Genomic DNA, 14238 nt, shown 5'->3' on the forward strand with positions numbered 1-14238 from the left:
AGAAAATCAGAGTTCCTGCCTGAGTTCTAGGAGCTGAGGGCCTCCTGGTTGGGGCAGGTGGGGAACAGGACACAAGACCTCAGGGCAGAGTCCCTGTCTGTCTTTTTCACCTCCATACCCAGGCTTAGCACAGGTCTGGCATATGGTAGGCATTGCACCTACATCTGTTGAGTGAACACACACACACACACACGTGGATAATGAGGTAGCTAATGTGAGAGTCACCAACTGTGCTCAGAGTGGGGCACAATCATATCCAGCACAGGACCCTGAGAAGGCGTCATGTGGGGGTGGCATTGAAGCTGGGCCTTAATGGATGTGCAGTATATATATGCCCTGTGGGGGAGGGGTTAGGGCAGGAGGGCATTCCTGGCAGAACAAGCAGCATCAGAAGAGAAACGGAAGCAGCAAAGGCCAGGCTGGTTTGGAGGAATAGCAAATGGTCTCGACAGGTTGGAGCAAGGGGGTAAATGGGGTGGGGGTGAGGATGGGGTACCAGAAACATGGGTTTGTTTCCACATGAGCTGGATGTGGGCAAAGGTGAGGAGGTTTAGGGGAGATGGACCCGAATGTGAGAACCCCAGAATTCTAGAAGCCTAGAACAATCAGACTGGATCCAGAGACCCCATCAATTCTGCCCCCACTTTGCTGGGAGTGTTGGTGTTGGTCTGTGGACGGGGTGGTCCTTGGAGGACAGCCTCCCAGTGGGGACATGAACACGTGGCCTTCCTAGAAGGCATGGTGACAGGACAAGGGGTGAGGACCCCCACCCGAGGTAAGAGGGCTTGGAGGGCTCACGGTCTGCCTCTGGCCCAGGCGCGCCTGAACCCACTCAGCTGGAGGGCCCCGAGTCTATGGGCACAGTCTGGAGGTGGGGGGATCTGGCCACGGTGAGGGCGAGAGGCCTCCAGGATGGCTTTCCAGGAGGAGGGAGGAGGCCTACCAAGCTGTTGCGAGGACAAAGGGGAGATGAGGGTGGAAGGGGACAGCAGGTTTCAGCTCCAGGGCAGAAGCAGAGAGCTTATGGACACAGGCGCTTGGCAGAAACCCAAGGGTTTTCCTAGCTCTGCCGTCTTCATGCCCAGACCAGGACCCATTAAAGAAGGCGGAGAAGAGAAGCCCCCAGCCCCATCAGGCAGGCCTTGCCTCCCAGCAGATGCGCTCACTGACAGGCATTCTCTCCTGTCTCCGCCCAGTTTCCAAGGAGGTGGGCACCATCGTGGTTCCATTTTACGGATGCAGAAACTAAAGCACAAAGTGGTTAAGTAACTTGTTCAAAGTCACACAATATGTAAGTGGCAGAGCCCAGCTGAGTAATTGGCCCAAGGCCACCAGAAAGTCCATCCAGGACTCTAAGCCCTATCAGCCCACTCTGTTCTCAGCCTAGAACACTGCATCCCAGGCTGTCCCAGGACAAACTGGGACCCAGACCACAGGTCTGCCCAGAGGCATCTTCCAGAACCTGGGGGGTGCGCAGGGGCTGGCTGAGCTCACGGTGTAATCAGGATCATAGCAGCAGCTCGGGAGGCATCAGAGCGCGGGAATCCCAGTGTCCCTGAGGCTCCTGGTCCGTCCTCCTCTTCACCAGCCCCCTTCCCTTTCCTCACCCTCTGAGGCGCAGCCTGTGCTCAGCACGGACCTGGAAGCAGCTGGGGAAAGGAGGGCTTTGGAGGAGGGCTGCTTGTTATCCCATCGGCTGACCACTCACCAGGCTTCCCCCACTGCACCTCAGTTTCTCCACCTGTGAAGTGAGGGAAGCTGTGGCCAGTAGCAACGACTGTGAAGCACACGGACCTGGTAGAAGTGCCTCCTCTGAGCTCAGCCTTGTGCTGGAAGCTGGGACAGAGGCAAAGCAGGAGATGTGCCCTCTGTTCTTGGAGGGCTGGCAGCCCTGTGGGGTTGCAGGCATTACAGACCGGCAGTTACAGTGCTTCCTGACGTGATGTGACAGACAAGGATTCAAAGGCCACGGAAGCCCCGAGGAGGGTGTGTCTGATGGGGGTGGGATGTCAGGGAAGGCTTCATGGAGGAGGTGACAGTGGAACTGGGCTTTGAGTGGTGAACAGGACTGTGAAAGGCAAAGAAGAAGGCAAGCATCATTCCAGGAAGAGTCTTGAGGGTGGACAAGACCCCTACCTGTCCAGGGCATGGTGAGAGGGTTGGTAGGTTTGGAGCAAAGAATGCAGTACATGGCAGGGGTGACACTGGACAGACAGGGGACCCAACAGGGAAGAACCTTGCTAGGGGTTTACCTTGCCCTGTTGGGCAAAAGCAATTGGAACTGCAGTTCATGGAAAGGGAGGCTCGTGTGTGTGTGTGTGTGTGTGTGTGTGTGTGTGTGTGAGTGGTGATGGAATGGATGGGAAGGGAAAACAGCCTGAGGTTGAAGGACCAGGGACATGGTAGAGATGGTCCAGGGAGAGCAAGAAGCAGCAGCAGGGGGATGGAGACGAGAGCGGGCTGTCAAGAGAGCACTTGGGCCAAAGTGTGAGGGTGTGGGGAGAAGCTTAACGCAAGAGGCAGTGCAGCCTATGGATAAGCACGCGGGCACTGGGGCCCTTCTGCTTGTGTTCAACTCCCAGCCTCCTCACCAGCTGGCTGTGTGGCCTTGGGCAAGCTACCTCACCTCTCTGAGCTTTGGGGTTTTCATCTATAAAACAGGGATATTAACAGTACATATCCTCTGAGGATTGTTGCCCAATGGTATATATAAAGCACTTGGAATGATGTGTCATCCATTCAACAAATATTTATTGAGCATCTACTATACCCTTGGTGTTATTCTATGGGTAGTTAATAGAGCAGTGAACAAACTAAAACAAAATCCCCATTGGGGTTTATGCTGTGGAGAGTTGGGGAGACTCGCTGAACAAGATTAATAAGAGGAATGAGGAAACCAGGGAAGAAGGCTAGGATGCGTGCAGAGTTTGTGATTTTACGAGTGACCTACATACCTGAGTCAATGGTTTTGGAGATGGAGTGATCGTGGATGGCATCTCAAGTTCAAGGCATGAGGGTGGAAATGGAGGCCAAGCTATAGGGTAAAGTTACTGAGATGTGGGGGGACAGGGAATAGAAGCCCAGGGGGTTGGATGTCCCATTCCCTTGGATGCTAAAGTCACCTGGGGTGGTGGCAGAGCTTGGGTAGCAGAGGAAGCCAGGAGCCAGGTGTCACATATTTGCTAAAAGAAGGATATGATCAGGATCTTGAAGATGGCGAGCACCAAACGGGGGGGCAGCCAAAAGGAGAAGGGGTTTTACAGGTGGATAGAAGAGTAATGGTCTCAGCACCACAATCAGAACCAAGAAGGACACCCACCTCCTGGCTCTGATGGGTGACAAGGAATACACCACCCCACCTGGAGAGAAAGCGGGTACTAGGCAAGGACACAGAGAGAATACAGGGAGCCTGCTGGCTCTGGTGTGGTGAAGTGGCTGCAGAAGGCACAGTGGGTGGCTAGGAGAGGCTGGAGATGGCCAGGGGCCAGCTCAGGGGTACAGAACAGCAGAGCGTCGCTATGGACTGATGGTCTGTTAGAAGATGCACGAACCTGCATGCTGCCAGAGAGGGTGTGTTTGGGGCCCTGATGGATAAACACTGGGATGAATGGATTTAGCTTCAACATCTTCTCTGACACACTCACTGCCTTGGGCCTGGTGGCCAGAGGACTTCTCTCCCTCAGTTGAGCAAATGGGAAACCTAGAAGCAGCCAGCCTTGCCATGTGATTACATATTGATTGATTCATTCGTTCAACAAGTATTTATTCACCACCTACTATTAGTGCAAGCACTATTCAAGGTATATGGGATATAACAGTGAGAAAAACAGGTCCCAAACCCTTGCCCTCATGATAAGCAGTAAATGTCATATTTTATATATAGCATGTAAGTGACACATGCTATGGGAAACATAAAAATAACAGAGTGAGGGATTGGCAGAGGATGGAAGAATGGGTTGAAGGTTAAGTACAGTACAGGCACACCTCGTTTTATTGCTTTGTGCTTTATTGGGCCCTACAGATAGTGTGTTTTTACAAATTGAAGGTTTGTGACAACCCAACACAGAGCAAGTGTATCGGCGTCATTTTCCCAGCAGCATTTGCTCACTTTGTGTCTCTATATCATATACTGGTAATTCTTAACGCTATTGCAAGCTTTTTCATTATTATTATTTTATTTGTTATGGTCATCTGTGATCAGTGATCTTTGTCATTGTGCTGAGGTCCACGGTTCACACCCATATAAAACTCTGAACTTAACTGATAAAATTTGTGTGAGTTCTGACTGCTCTACTGACCAGCCGTTCCCCCATCTCTCTCCCTTTCCCGGGGCCTCCCTATTCCCTGAGACACAGCCATATTGAAATTAGGCCAATTAATAACTTTACAATGGTCATTAAGTGTTCAAATGAAAGGAAGAGCCACATCTCTCCACATCTCTCACTTTAAAAGCTAGAAACCACGAAGGTTAGTGAGGAAGGTACATCCCAAGCCAACGCAGGCCGAACGCCAGGCCTCCCGTGCCGACCAGGTAGCCAAGCTGTGAATGCAAAGGAAAAGTTCTTGAAGGAAATTAAAGGTGCTATTCCAGTGAACACCCAATAAGAGAAATAGCCTTATTGCTGATATGGAGAAAGTTTTATGGTCTGTGTAGAAGAGCAAACCAGCCTCAACATTCCCTTAAGCCAAAGCCTACTCCAGAGCAAGGCCTCAACTCTCTTCAATTCTATGAGGGCTGAGAAAAGGTGAGGAAGCTGCAGTAGAAAAGATGGAAGCCAGCAGAGGTTGGTTGGTTCATGAGGTTTAAGGAAAGAAGCCACGTCCATAACAGACAGTGCAGATGAAGCAGCAGGTGCTGGTGGAGAAGCTGCAGCAGGTTATCCAGAAGATCCAGCTGAGATCATTAACGCAGGTGGCTGCACCACACAGCAGGTTTCCAGTGTAGATGCAACAGCTTTCTATTGGAAGTAAGATGCATCTAGGACTTTCATAGCCAGGGAGGAGAAGTCAATGCCTGGCTTCAAAGGACAGGCTGACTCTCTTGTTGGGGGCTAATGCAGCTGGTGACTTGAAGCCAGTGTCATTTACCATTCTGGAAATCCTAGGGCCCTTCAGAATTATGCTAAATCTACTCCACCTGTGCTCTATAAATGGAACAATAAAGCGTGGATGATAACACATCTGTTTACAACATGGTTTACTGAATATTTTAAGCCCAATATTGAGACCTGCTGCTCAGAAAAAGATTCCTCTCAAAATATCATTGCTCAATGACAGGGCACCTGGTCACCCAAGAGCTCTGATGGAGTTGGACACTGAGATTAATGCTGTTTTCATGCCTGGAAACACACACCCGTTCTGCAGCCCATGCACCAGAAAGTCATTTCAACTTTCAAGTCCTGCTATTTAAGAAATACATATCATAAAGCTATAACTGCCATAGTGATTCCTCTGATGGATCTGTGCAAACTGAAACCCTTATGGAAAGGATTCACCATTTTAGATGCCATGAAGAACATTCATGATTCATGGGAAGGGGTCAAACTATAAACTTTAACAGGAGTTTGGAAGAAGTCAATTCCAACCCTCATGGATGGCTTTGAGGAGTTCAAGACTCCAGTGAAGGAAGTCACTGCCGATGTGGGGGAAACAGCAAGAGAACCAGAATTACAAGTGGAGCCTGAGGCTGTGACTGAACTGCGGCATCTCATGATGAAACTGGAACGGATGAAGAGCTGCTTCTTATGGATGAGAAAAAAAAGTAGTCTCTTGAGATGGAGTCTACTCCTGGTGAAGGTGCTGTGAAGATGGCTGAAATGCCAACAAAGGATTTACAGTATTACATAACTTAGTTGATAAAGCAGCAGCAGGGTTTGAAAGGATTGGCTCCAATTCTGAAAGATGTTCTCCTGTAGGTAAAGTGGTGTCAACCAGCATTGCATGCCCCCGAGAAATTTTTCATGAAAGGAAGTCGATCAACGTAGCAAACTTCATTGTTGTCTTATTTTAGGAAATTGCCTCAGCCACTCCAACCTTCAGCACCCACCACCCTGATCAGTCAGCAGCCATCCACATCAAGGCATGACCCTCCCCCAGCAAAAGGATTGCAAATCACAGAAAGTTCAAATGATGGTTAGCATTTTTTAGCAATAAAGTATTTCTAAATAACGGAATGTATGTATTTTTAGACACAAGGCTATTGCATGCTGAAGAGAACACAGTATGGTGTAAACATAATTTATATGCACTGGGAAACCAAAAAACTCATTTGACTCATTTGATTAAGGTGATCTGGGACCAAACTCACACTGTCTCCAAGGTATGACTGTAGTAAGGGTAGGCCTTCATGAGAAAGTGCCATTTGAGGGAGTGAGCCAAGTGGCTACCTAAGGGAACAGCATTCCCGGAAATGGGAACAGCCAGCACAAAAGTTCTGAGACAGAAAAAGGGCTGGCTTGATGACATCAATGCAGAGATGAGAAAGGAAATGGGCAAGGAGCTCAGATCAGGGGGGCTGTGAGGGATGTGGGGAGGCTGAAGGAGGTTTGTACAGTACAGTCACATGATTGTATCCATGTCTTCGAAGTATCACTCTGTCTGCTCCATTGGGAATAGACTGTAGGGGCCATGTGGATGGCAGTACCAGGGGTGGCAAGAAGGGGTTTGGTGTTGAAGTCGTTGGCTTGCAGCTCTATTTATTATCTGTCTGTTCTGTTAGTTTATATCCACATTTGCCCTGTTGCCCACCACTTCCCCAGCACCTAGGTGATCATTACAGTTAGTGTCCTTGGGAGGCTGCTGACATTCATTCATTCATTCATTTCACTTTACAAATGTTTATTGAGCACCTTTTATTTGCCAGACACTGTACTGGTTACCTAGTATTATTCAAGTTAACCTACACAGTGCTGGTGAGATGGGAGCTGGTGCCCCATCCAACTCACCCAGTTTTTTAGAAGAGGGAACCAGCATTCAGGGATTAGAAGTGACTGGCTCAAGGTGAGTGAGGCAGGCAGTCAGCCATCCACCAGGATTCAAATCTGGGACTTACAAGTTCTGGACCATCAAGAAACAGTCTTGGTATTTGACGGTGACACTGGGAACCTCCCGTAACCTGTATAGGATTCTCAGGGCTCAGGGTCACTGCAACATTTCATTAAAAGAAATATAGTCCAGCACCCCACGAAATCCCAAGCTTGCTTTTGTGCCTCTTAAAGAATATTAATTAAGACCAAGTTTGTAACTCAGGGCCCTCCTTCTTAAAAATCCTTTCAAGCCCCCCATTTCTCCCCATGACTGCACTAAGATCTCTAGTGACCTCTGTCTCTCAGCCCATTTCCCACCTTTTCTGTTTTCTGTCACCCTTCAGCCCATTTTCCATATTCAGCAACCCAAAAGTCAAGGACCTAGCAGAGACAGGCTGTCTGGCAGATGAGGGAAGGAGGTGAAGAGGGCAGTATGTTGACCCCGACCCATTAGAAGCCTCCATAGCAGCACCTCAGACCTGCCCAGACGCTGCCCCCGAGGCTGAGCCCTGCCTCCTCGCCCTGTCCCGGAGACGACATCTTCCCTGTCGAGTCCCTCCTGGCTGTTTGCTATGGCCCAGTGCCCACTCAGGGCCCAGGCTGGGATGGTTAGAGGAAGGACACTCAGCATTATTTTCCCTGGTGCTCATCTCCCACAAGGATACAGAGGTGCTTATCAATGCTGGAAGAATTGATGAAAAACATGCATTAATTAGACCCCAGAAGATTTCAAATTTGCTTTTCCCAAGAGGGCTGATATTGTTAAAGGGTCACATCCGAGGGAGTCTGCCTTCCAAACCCCACTCATTGCTCCTTCAAACCCCACTCCCTGGGCAAAGGGCCTCCTCAGAAACCCGGGGGAGGAAACCAGAGGCAGTGTGGGGAGCCTGGACTGGATAAGGTGCCCTTGGCAAAACTCTACCCCAAGACGGACTGAAGCTCAAGTCCAAGTTTGCCACGCATCAGGTGCTAGTTCCCGGGAGCTGCTTTCCCCAGTCAGTGTTCTGGCCAGGAGTGGACGAGGATGAGAAAAAAGAGGGAGGGAGTGTGGGTGGCAGGAGACGAGGCTCAGGAAATGAGCTCCACCATCTTCCTCTGCCCCATGGGAGTAGCCAGGCTTTGCTCTCACCACCAGGACAAAGAACTCCTGAGAGAAGACATCTGGGGATACAGCCGCCCCCTTCTGGCTCCTTATCTGCCTCCTGCTGTCAGCCTTCCAGAGATAAGCCAGGCCTGAGAGCTGTCTGGGCTGGAGCCATGAGGGAGAAGATAATTAAAAAGATACTTCAGGCCTGGCAGACGGGGCGGGAGCACCTGGGGATCCCGGCTGGGGTCATGAGGGGTCCTAGAGAGGAAGAGTTCCCGTCTTTGAGGAAAGGCAGAGTGATGGGCACGCACTGGACAGCCTTGCAAGTGACCCCCCGGCTTTCGGCCTGCACACCTGCACAGATGGAGGCTGCCTTCACTTCGGTTTCTTTGGGGGGTACTTCTCACCCCATCACAGCCACAGTGTTGACTGTAGTGGGCAGAGTCGCTGAAATCAGGGGAGGAGGGACTTGGTGGGCCAGTCCGATCCCCTCATTTTGCAGAGGGAGCATCTCCAGCTCGGGGATTATGGGACTGACGAAGGGACGGGTCAGAGCCGAATCCCGTGCTTCCCCTCGCGAGTCAGGGAGCATCGTCTCCTGGGGAGAATTCCAGGCCGCACATGCGCCTGCTTGGATTCTCGCCCCCACGGTGCTCCAACAGGCTGAGTGAATCCGGGCAGGTCACAGGGCCTCAGGCCTCAGTTTCTCTACTGTGAAATGGAGAGAGATGGAATGACCACTTTCCTTTTTCTCAGGGCTGGTGGCGAGAGAATCAGCATGGGCACTAGCTGGAAGTGCTTGGGGACAATGAAGACGATGCTCTGCTTGCCTGTGTGGTCTGCGGAGGGAAAGCTGGGCTGGGGAAGGGATGGGGGCCTCTCCCCACTTCCTGCCCTTTCTGTCTCTTGCAGGCCCTGAAGGCTGAGTAGCCAGCGGGATGCCTGGCCTGCTGAACCAGGTCACAGGGGCAGCCCTGCCCCTCACTGCATCTGATGTCACCTCCTTCGTCAGCGGGTACGCCCTGGGTCTGACCGCCTCCCTCACCTACGGCAACCTGGAAGCCCAGCCTTTCCAGGGTAAGGATCTCCTCTGGGGCCTCCCCAGAGCTACCCTCTGCACACAGATCTCTGTCCTGACATGTACCAGCCAACTGACACTGGGCAAGTCTGGGCCTCTCTGAGTCCCAGCTTCCTCGTCTGTAAAATAGGAAAGCGTTTCTGCCCTGCGGGCCTCCAAGCTAGCAGCAGGCAGGATCAGGATGTGAGCCCAGGCTTGGGCTCAGCCCCAGACAACCGTCCTGGTGCTATTTATGTCCACCAGGAATGCCCACTAGCGTCAAAGGGTCAGTCGTCCACCCTCCCCAGGGAGCCTCACAGGAGGACAGGCCCCAAAACTCAGAGGAAGTTAGGGCTCCCAGTCCTGGGTGTGGCTCTTGTCCCTGTGACCTCGGGGAAGCCACTGTCCTTCTCAAAACTAGGATGCTCCTTGCCCTGTCTGAGCACCAGGGTTGTGGGAGGAGCAGGTGAGGTAATCAGGAAGAACAGTGGGGAATGAGAAACAGTCTGCACATATGAATCATTGGTACGGGGCCCTCAGGACTGTGGGCAAAGGTGTGCCTACAAGAACCCTTTGTAGCCCTTAATCTTCTCTTTCTGCTCAAGGGAGGGAGTCACAAGAAGGCCGGTGGGAGGGAGCTGTGTAAGTGTGTCACGGTTAGGATTCCTCCCCATCCAGGGTGGTGGGGGTCTCCTGAACCCCAAGCTTCCGGTCTTGGGGCACCACCCTCCAGCCCAGCCTGAGGTTCTGACACCATTTCAGTTCCTAAAAGCACCTGTAGGGACTCTTCAATCCCCTCACAAACCCCCTGGGAAGAGCAAATGAGACTGTTCCTCTGTTCAAGGAAACCTAGAGAAGGGGGCTTAAAATGGGACCCACTGGGGACCCAGGAGACTAAGTTAATGACCTGCTTTGGGGACAGTCTTTTGGCTTCCACATGCAGAAAGAACCAGGCACCGGCCCCCGCCCCCTATCTTGTAGATGAGGAAACTGGAAAGTAAGGTTTCTGGAGGGCTCCCCCTGGGCCTGGCATTGCGCTGTCCCCATGTTAGTGGGCAGATTAAATGAGACACAACCATGATCTCCAAGTGCGGTTCCCGAGCCATCGCCATCACTCAGGAGCTGGTTAGAAATGTAGCATCTCAGGCCCTGCCCAGAACTAGTGAACCAGAATCTGCATCTGCAGAAGCCCCCCAGGTGATGTGTGTGCTCTGAAAGTTTCAGAAGCACTAAGGTATATAAAATGTGGGGCACACACACAGTGGGGTTATTTTTTCAATTTTCATGACCATGAGTTTGTTCTATTATTCCCATTTTACAAATTGGGCTTTGAGGTTACAGAAGCTAAACGTCTTATCCAAGGTCGCCAGGCTAGGAAAGGCGCAGGGCCTGGATCAGAACCCTACTCTACTTCCAAAGCCTCAGCCCTGGCGGCACGGGGCACACACAGCAGGTCACACAGAAATCTGGCCTTGCCCTGCCTCTTGAGAAGTCAGGCCGCCTACAGGGTAAGAGTCAGGCTGGGACAAGGGAGCAGCTGTCCCTTTCACCCTGCCCCAGAGCCGTGAGGTCACGGGCTGATCCCCTCGGGCATCCTCTTAGTGGCAGTGAGTGCCATCCATCCCTCTGGCGGGCCAAAGGCTCGGGGTCGTTCCCAGGGGCGGGGGAGTGCGGGCGGGGCTGGCGCCGCCCATGACGCAGGGCCCTGCCCCTGCAGGCCTTTTCGTATACCCCCTGGATGAGTACACCACGGTGATCGGCTTTGAGGCTGTCGTTGCCAACCGCGTCGTGACAGTACAGGTCAAGGACAAAGCCAAGATGGACAGCGACCACTTGGATGCCACCCATATCAGAGGCACAACTGTCACAGGTAAGGAGACCAGAAGGACTGTGGCAGGGCCTGGGTCTGGTGGGAGTTACAGGTCGATTTAAAGGGCAGTAATGGGATTAGGTAGAGAGAACACTAAACTAGGAGTCAGGAATCCTGTGTGACCTCAGGCCAATAATTAACCTCTCTGAATCTGGCCTTACTATATATCAAATAGAGATAATTATGCTGTTCTAATCCAAAAACCATGGTAAGGATCAAAGAAGACAACAAAGGGATGTTTAAGATATCTCAACAGAACAGAATAGCATGTCATTCAAGCTCAGAGACTGTGGAATGAGTCACACCAAAGTCTGACTCCCTATCCTGTTGCTTATAAATGAGCTTAGGTAAGAAAGTAAACTTATCTGTAAAATGGAACTAATAATTATACACACCCAAAGCTCAACAGAGAGCATGCATGCAGAGCACTGATCACAGTCCCTGGTACAGAGTAAGTACTTGAATTGTGGCTACTGATGCCTGCTACTGAAGCTACTGAGGTCCAGAGAGGGTGAGTGACCAGCCCAATATCACACAGCATGTTAACAGCAGAGCCAGATCTTGAATCCAGACCAAGTATCATTTGATGTAAGAGATTCTTACCATTGGATCTATGATTGAAGTGAAGTTTGTTCACCTGATCGTTAAGACTTTCAACAATCTTCTAATGGGCATTTACCACGTGTAAGATGAAAAGTTGCCATCAAGTTGTTGCAACTACTCCCAGCCTGGAAGAATAGCCAGGACATGCCTAGGAGTGGCCATGTTAGGAGGTGGAGACTGCCTCTGCCAAAAGAGGTGTGGGTAATGTCAGAGGAGGGGAAGTGGGGTCCAGACTGGGCACCAGAGAGGTTTCCATGGAGGGACTGGAGGGATAGGAAGGACTGGTTGAAAAGGGATGAGGAAATAGACTTTCAGATAAAAGGAGAAAGTGAGCAAAGCCTAGATCCCAAAGGTGGGGATGTTTGAGGGTGATTTTTTAGGGGAAAGTAGGTCTACAAATGGAGATGTAGCCCTCTGTTGGTGTCTTGTGGGTCCCAGTCTCCCACTCCCACCAGGGTACAGTGGAAAGAACATGGCCTGTAGTCAGATCCATGTGGACTCAGTTCAATGAGTTATTCATTGAGTGACTTGGGCAAGTCGCACCCCCTACTGAGCCTCAGTTTTCCCATCCACAAAATGGGCTACTCTGACCTACCACACAACATGCTTGGAGGGGACTAAAGACAATACATGCACAGACCCTGATTCCAGGCCTGGCACTTAGGAAACCTTCTGCAAGATGGGATTTCCATCACCCCTCATTCCTACACACCGGGGAAGGTGGCTCTGGATGAGGATTTGGAGCGGATCCTGTTCGTGGTCAACCTGGGGACTATTGCTCCCATGGAGAACGTCACCATCTTCGTCAGCACCTCCTCTGAGCTCCCAACACTGCCCAGTGGGGCTGTGCGCGTTCTGCTGCCTGCTGTCTGCGCCCCGACCGTGCCCCAGTTCTGCACTGAGAACAGCAGCCCCTCCACCCTACAGGCCCCAGGGTAAGGATCCCCTGTCCAGACTACAGGCCCCAGGGTAAGGATCCCCTGCCCAGACTTGGGTCAGGATCTCAGGTAGGCATCAGGGAGTCAGTAGGGTGGAGCCAGTGGTGTGAGGGGCCACTGGCTGAACAATCGCCCCACCCCTCACCACCACCCGCTCACTTTCAGAGCACTTAAAAATCTCCCTGAAAACCCTGTATTGTTACTGGCCAGAAATTCTGGGATTTGGATAGCTTGGGATCATTTAATTTTTAATGCACTCAAGAGGTGTTTTCTGAGTACCTATGTGACAGACTCCAAGCAGAATGTTAGAAACCAGCATGGTTTCTTCCTTTCTGGAAGTTGGTGGGAGAGACCATTATCCAAGCAATAACACAACCAATGTGTAAGTAATCATTTATGTGCTTGTATAACTCATTATGTGTGTTGGCTATGAAGTGCTATGAAGGGCAAGTTCACTGGGCTGAGAGTATCAAACAGGGACCCAGTCTGGGGAGCCAGGGTCCAGGTGGGACTTCTCTGGGCAGTGATATGTCATCTGTGAGCTCAGCAGTGGTGGTGGGGGTTGTGGGCACAGAGAGGCGTGTTCCTGTAGGTGAGAACGGCAGGGGCAAAGGCCCTGAGGTAGCAAGGACAGGGCCTCAGAAGCACCAGTGGCATGAGATGAAGCTGCAGAGAGCTAAGACAACCTGTGGCCCAGGCAGACAGTGGATTTCTCTCCAAAGCAGCCAGGGGCCATTGAAAGGGTCTGCAGCAAGGCAGGGCGGGGAGCACGACAAGCCCAGGACCAGACAGTTTCTCTGTACTCCCCATGGAGTAAGAGGGCAAAGGAAGTGGGCTGCAGCCTGAGGCACCTCCTGCTGAGGTCAGGGCCCTTCCCATTTCCCCAGCGAAGGACCAGGAGAAGTAGCCTGCTGCATTCAGGTGATGTTTTTGGAAAGCTTGTATATTATCATTCATGTGTGAATTTTTAAAATCTCTCAACCCACAGTATCTTAGCACCATTTTGGCATAAAAATAGTATTTGATGTTAAGCTTGTAATTAACTCCCCTCACCCAACTCTTTCCCCACGTCTTTGAGCCAAGTAGAAATCTGGGAAGATGTACCATATACATCCAGGAGCTTCACACACACCCTGGCAAGGCTCTGGCGACAGCTGGGAGCATGTGCACACTGGGACACAGAGGACAGTGTCTGCAGACCCCCAGACACCACCAGCTAAAGTGCTAAGCTGGGGGGAGGGGCTATTGCAGCCTCCCACATGCAGTCAGCCTGGAGGACTTCCTCAGTTGCTCTTTCAATAGACTAGTAATTAAACACCTACTGTGTGCCAGCACTATTTTGGGTGTTGGGAATACAGCTGCAAATTAGACAGACAAGGTCCCTGCCCTCATGGGGCTGGAATTCTGATGGGGGCAGACAGACAATGAAGATACAAGCCTGTAGCATGTAATATGCTGGCTGAGTTCTGTGATGATAAATGCTACAGAGGATAGAGGGGACAGGGAAAGGTGGGTGCTGTTTTGCTAGAATAGACAGGACTTAGGCAGCATTTGAGGCCTGATATGAATGAACAGATCAAGCCATGGAAATATTCTGGAGGAAGAAATTCTGGGCAGAGAGTAGAAGGAACAGTAGGTGCAAAGGCCCTGGGGCAGCA

General features: G+C 51.3%; 1 protein-coding gene across 5 annotated transcripts in view; it reads left to right on the forward strand.

The window, feature by feature from the left end:
- The window catches only part of VWA5B1 (von Willebrand factor A domain containing 5B1), a 69061-nt gene that overhangs the window by 16891 nt on the left and 37932 nt on the right, over window positions 1-14238 (forward strand). For all 5 annotated transcript variants that reach the window (XM_057499802.1, XM_057499801.1, XM_057499803.1 and 2 more), the window contains 3 exons: window positions 9025-9189; window positions 10887-11039; window positions 12307-12577. In XM_057499802.1, the coding sequence (XP_057355785.1) occupies window positions 9051-9189; window positions 10887-11039; window positions 12307-12577 (563 nt within the window). In that variant the 5' untranslated portion in view covers window positions 9025-9050. The remainder of the gene's footprint in view (window positions 1-9024; window positions 9190-10886; window positions 11040-12306; window positions 12578-14238) is intronic.

The sequence above is a fragment of the Manis pentadactyla genome, chromosome 4, assembly GCF_030020395.1.
Source record: "Manis pentadactyla isolate mManPen7 chromosome 4, mManPen7.hap1, whole genome shotgun sequence".
Taxonomy (NCBI): Eukaryota; Metazoa; Chordata; class Mammalia; order Pholidota; family Manidae; genus Manis; species Manis pentadactyla.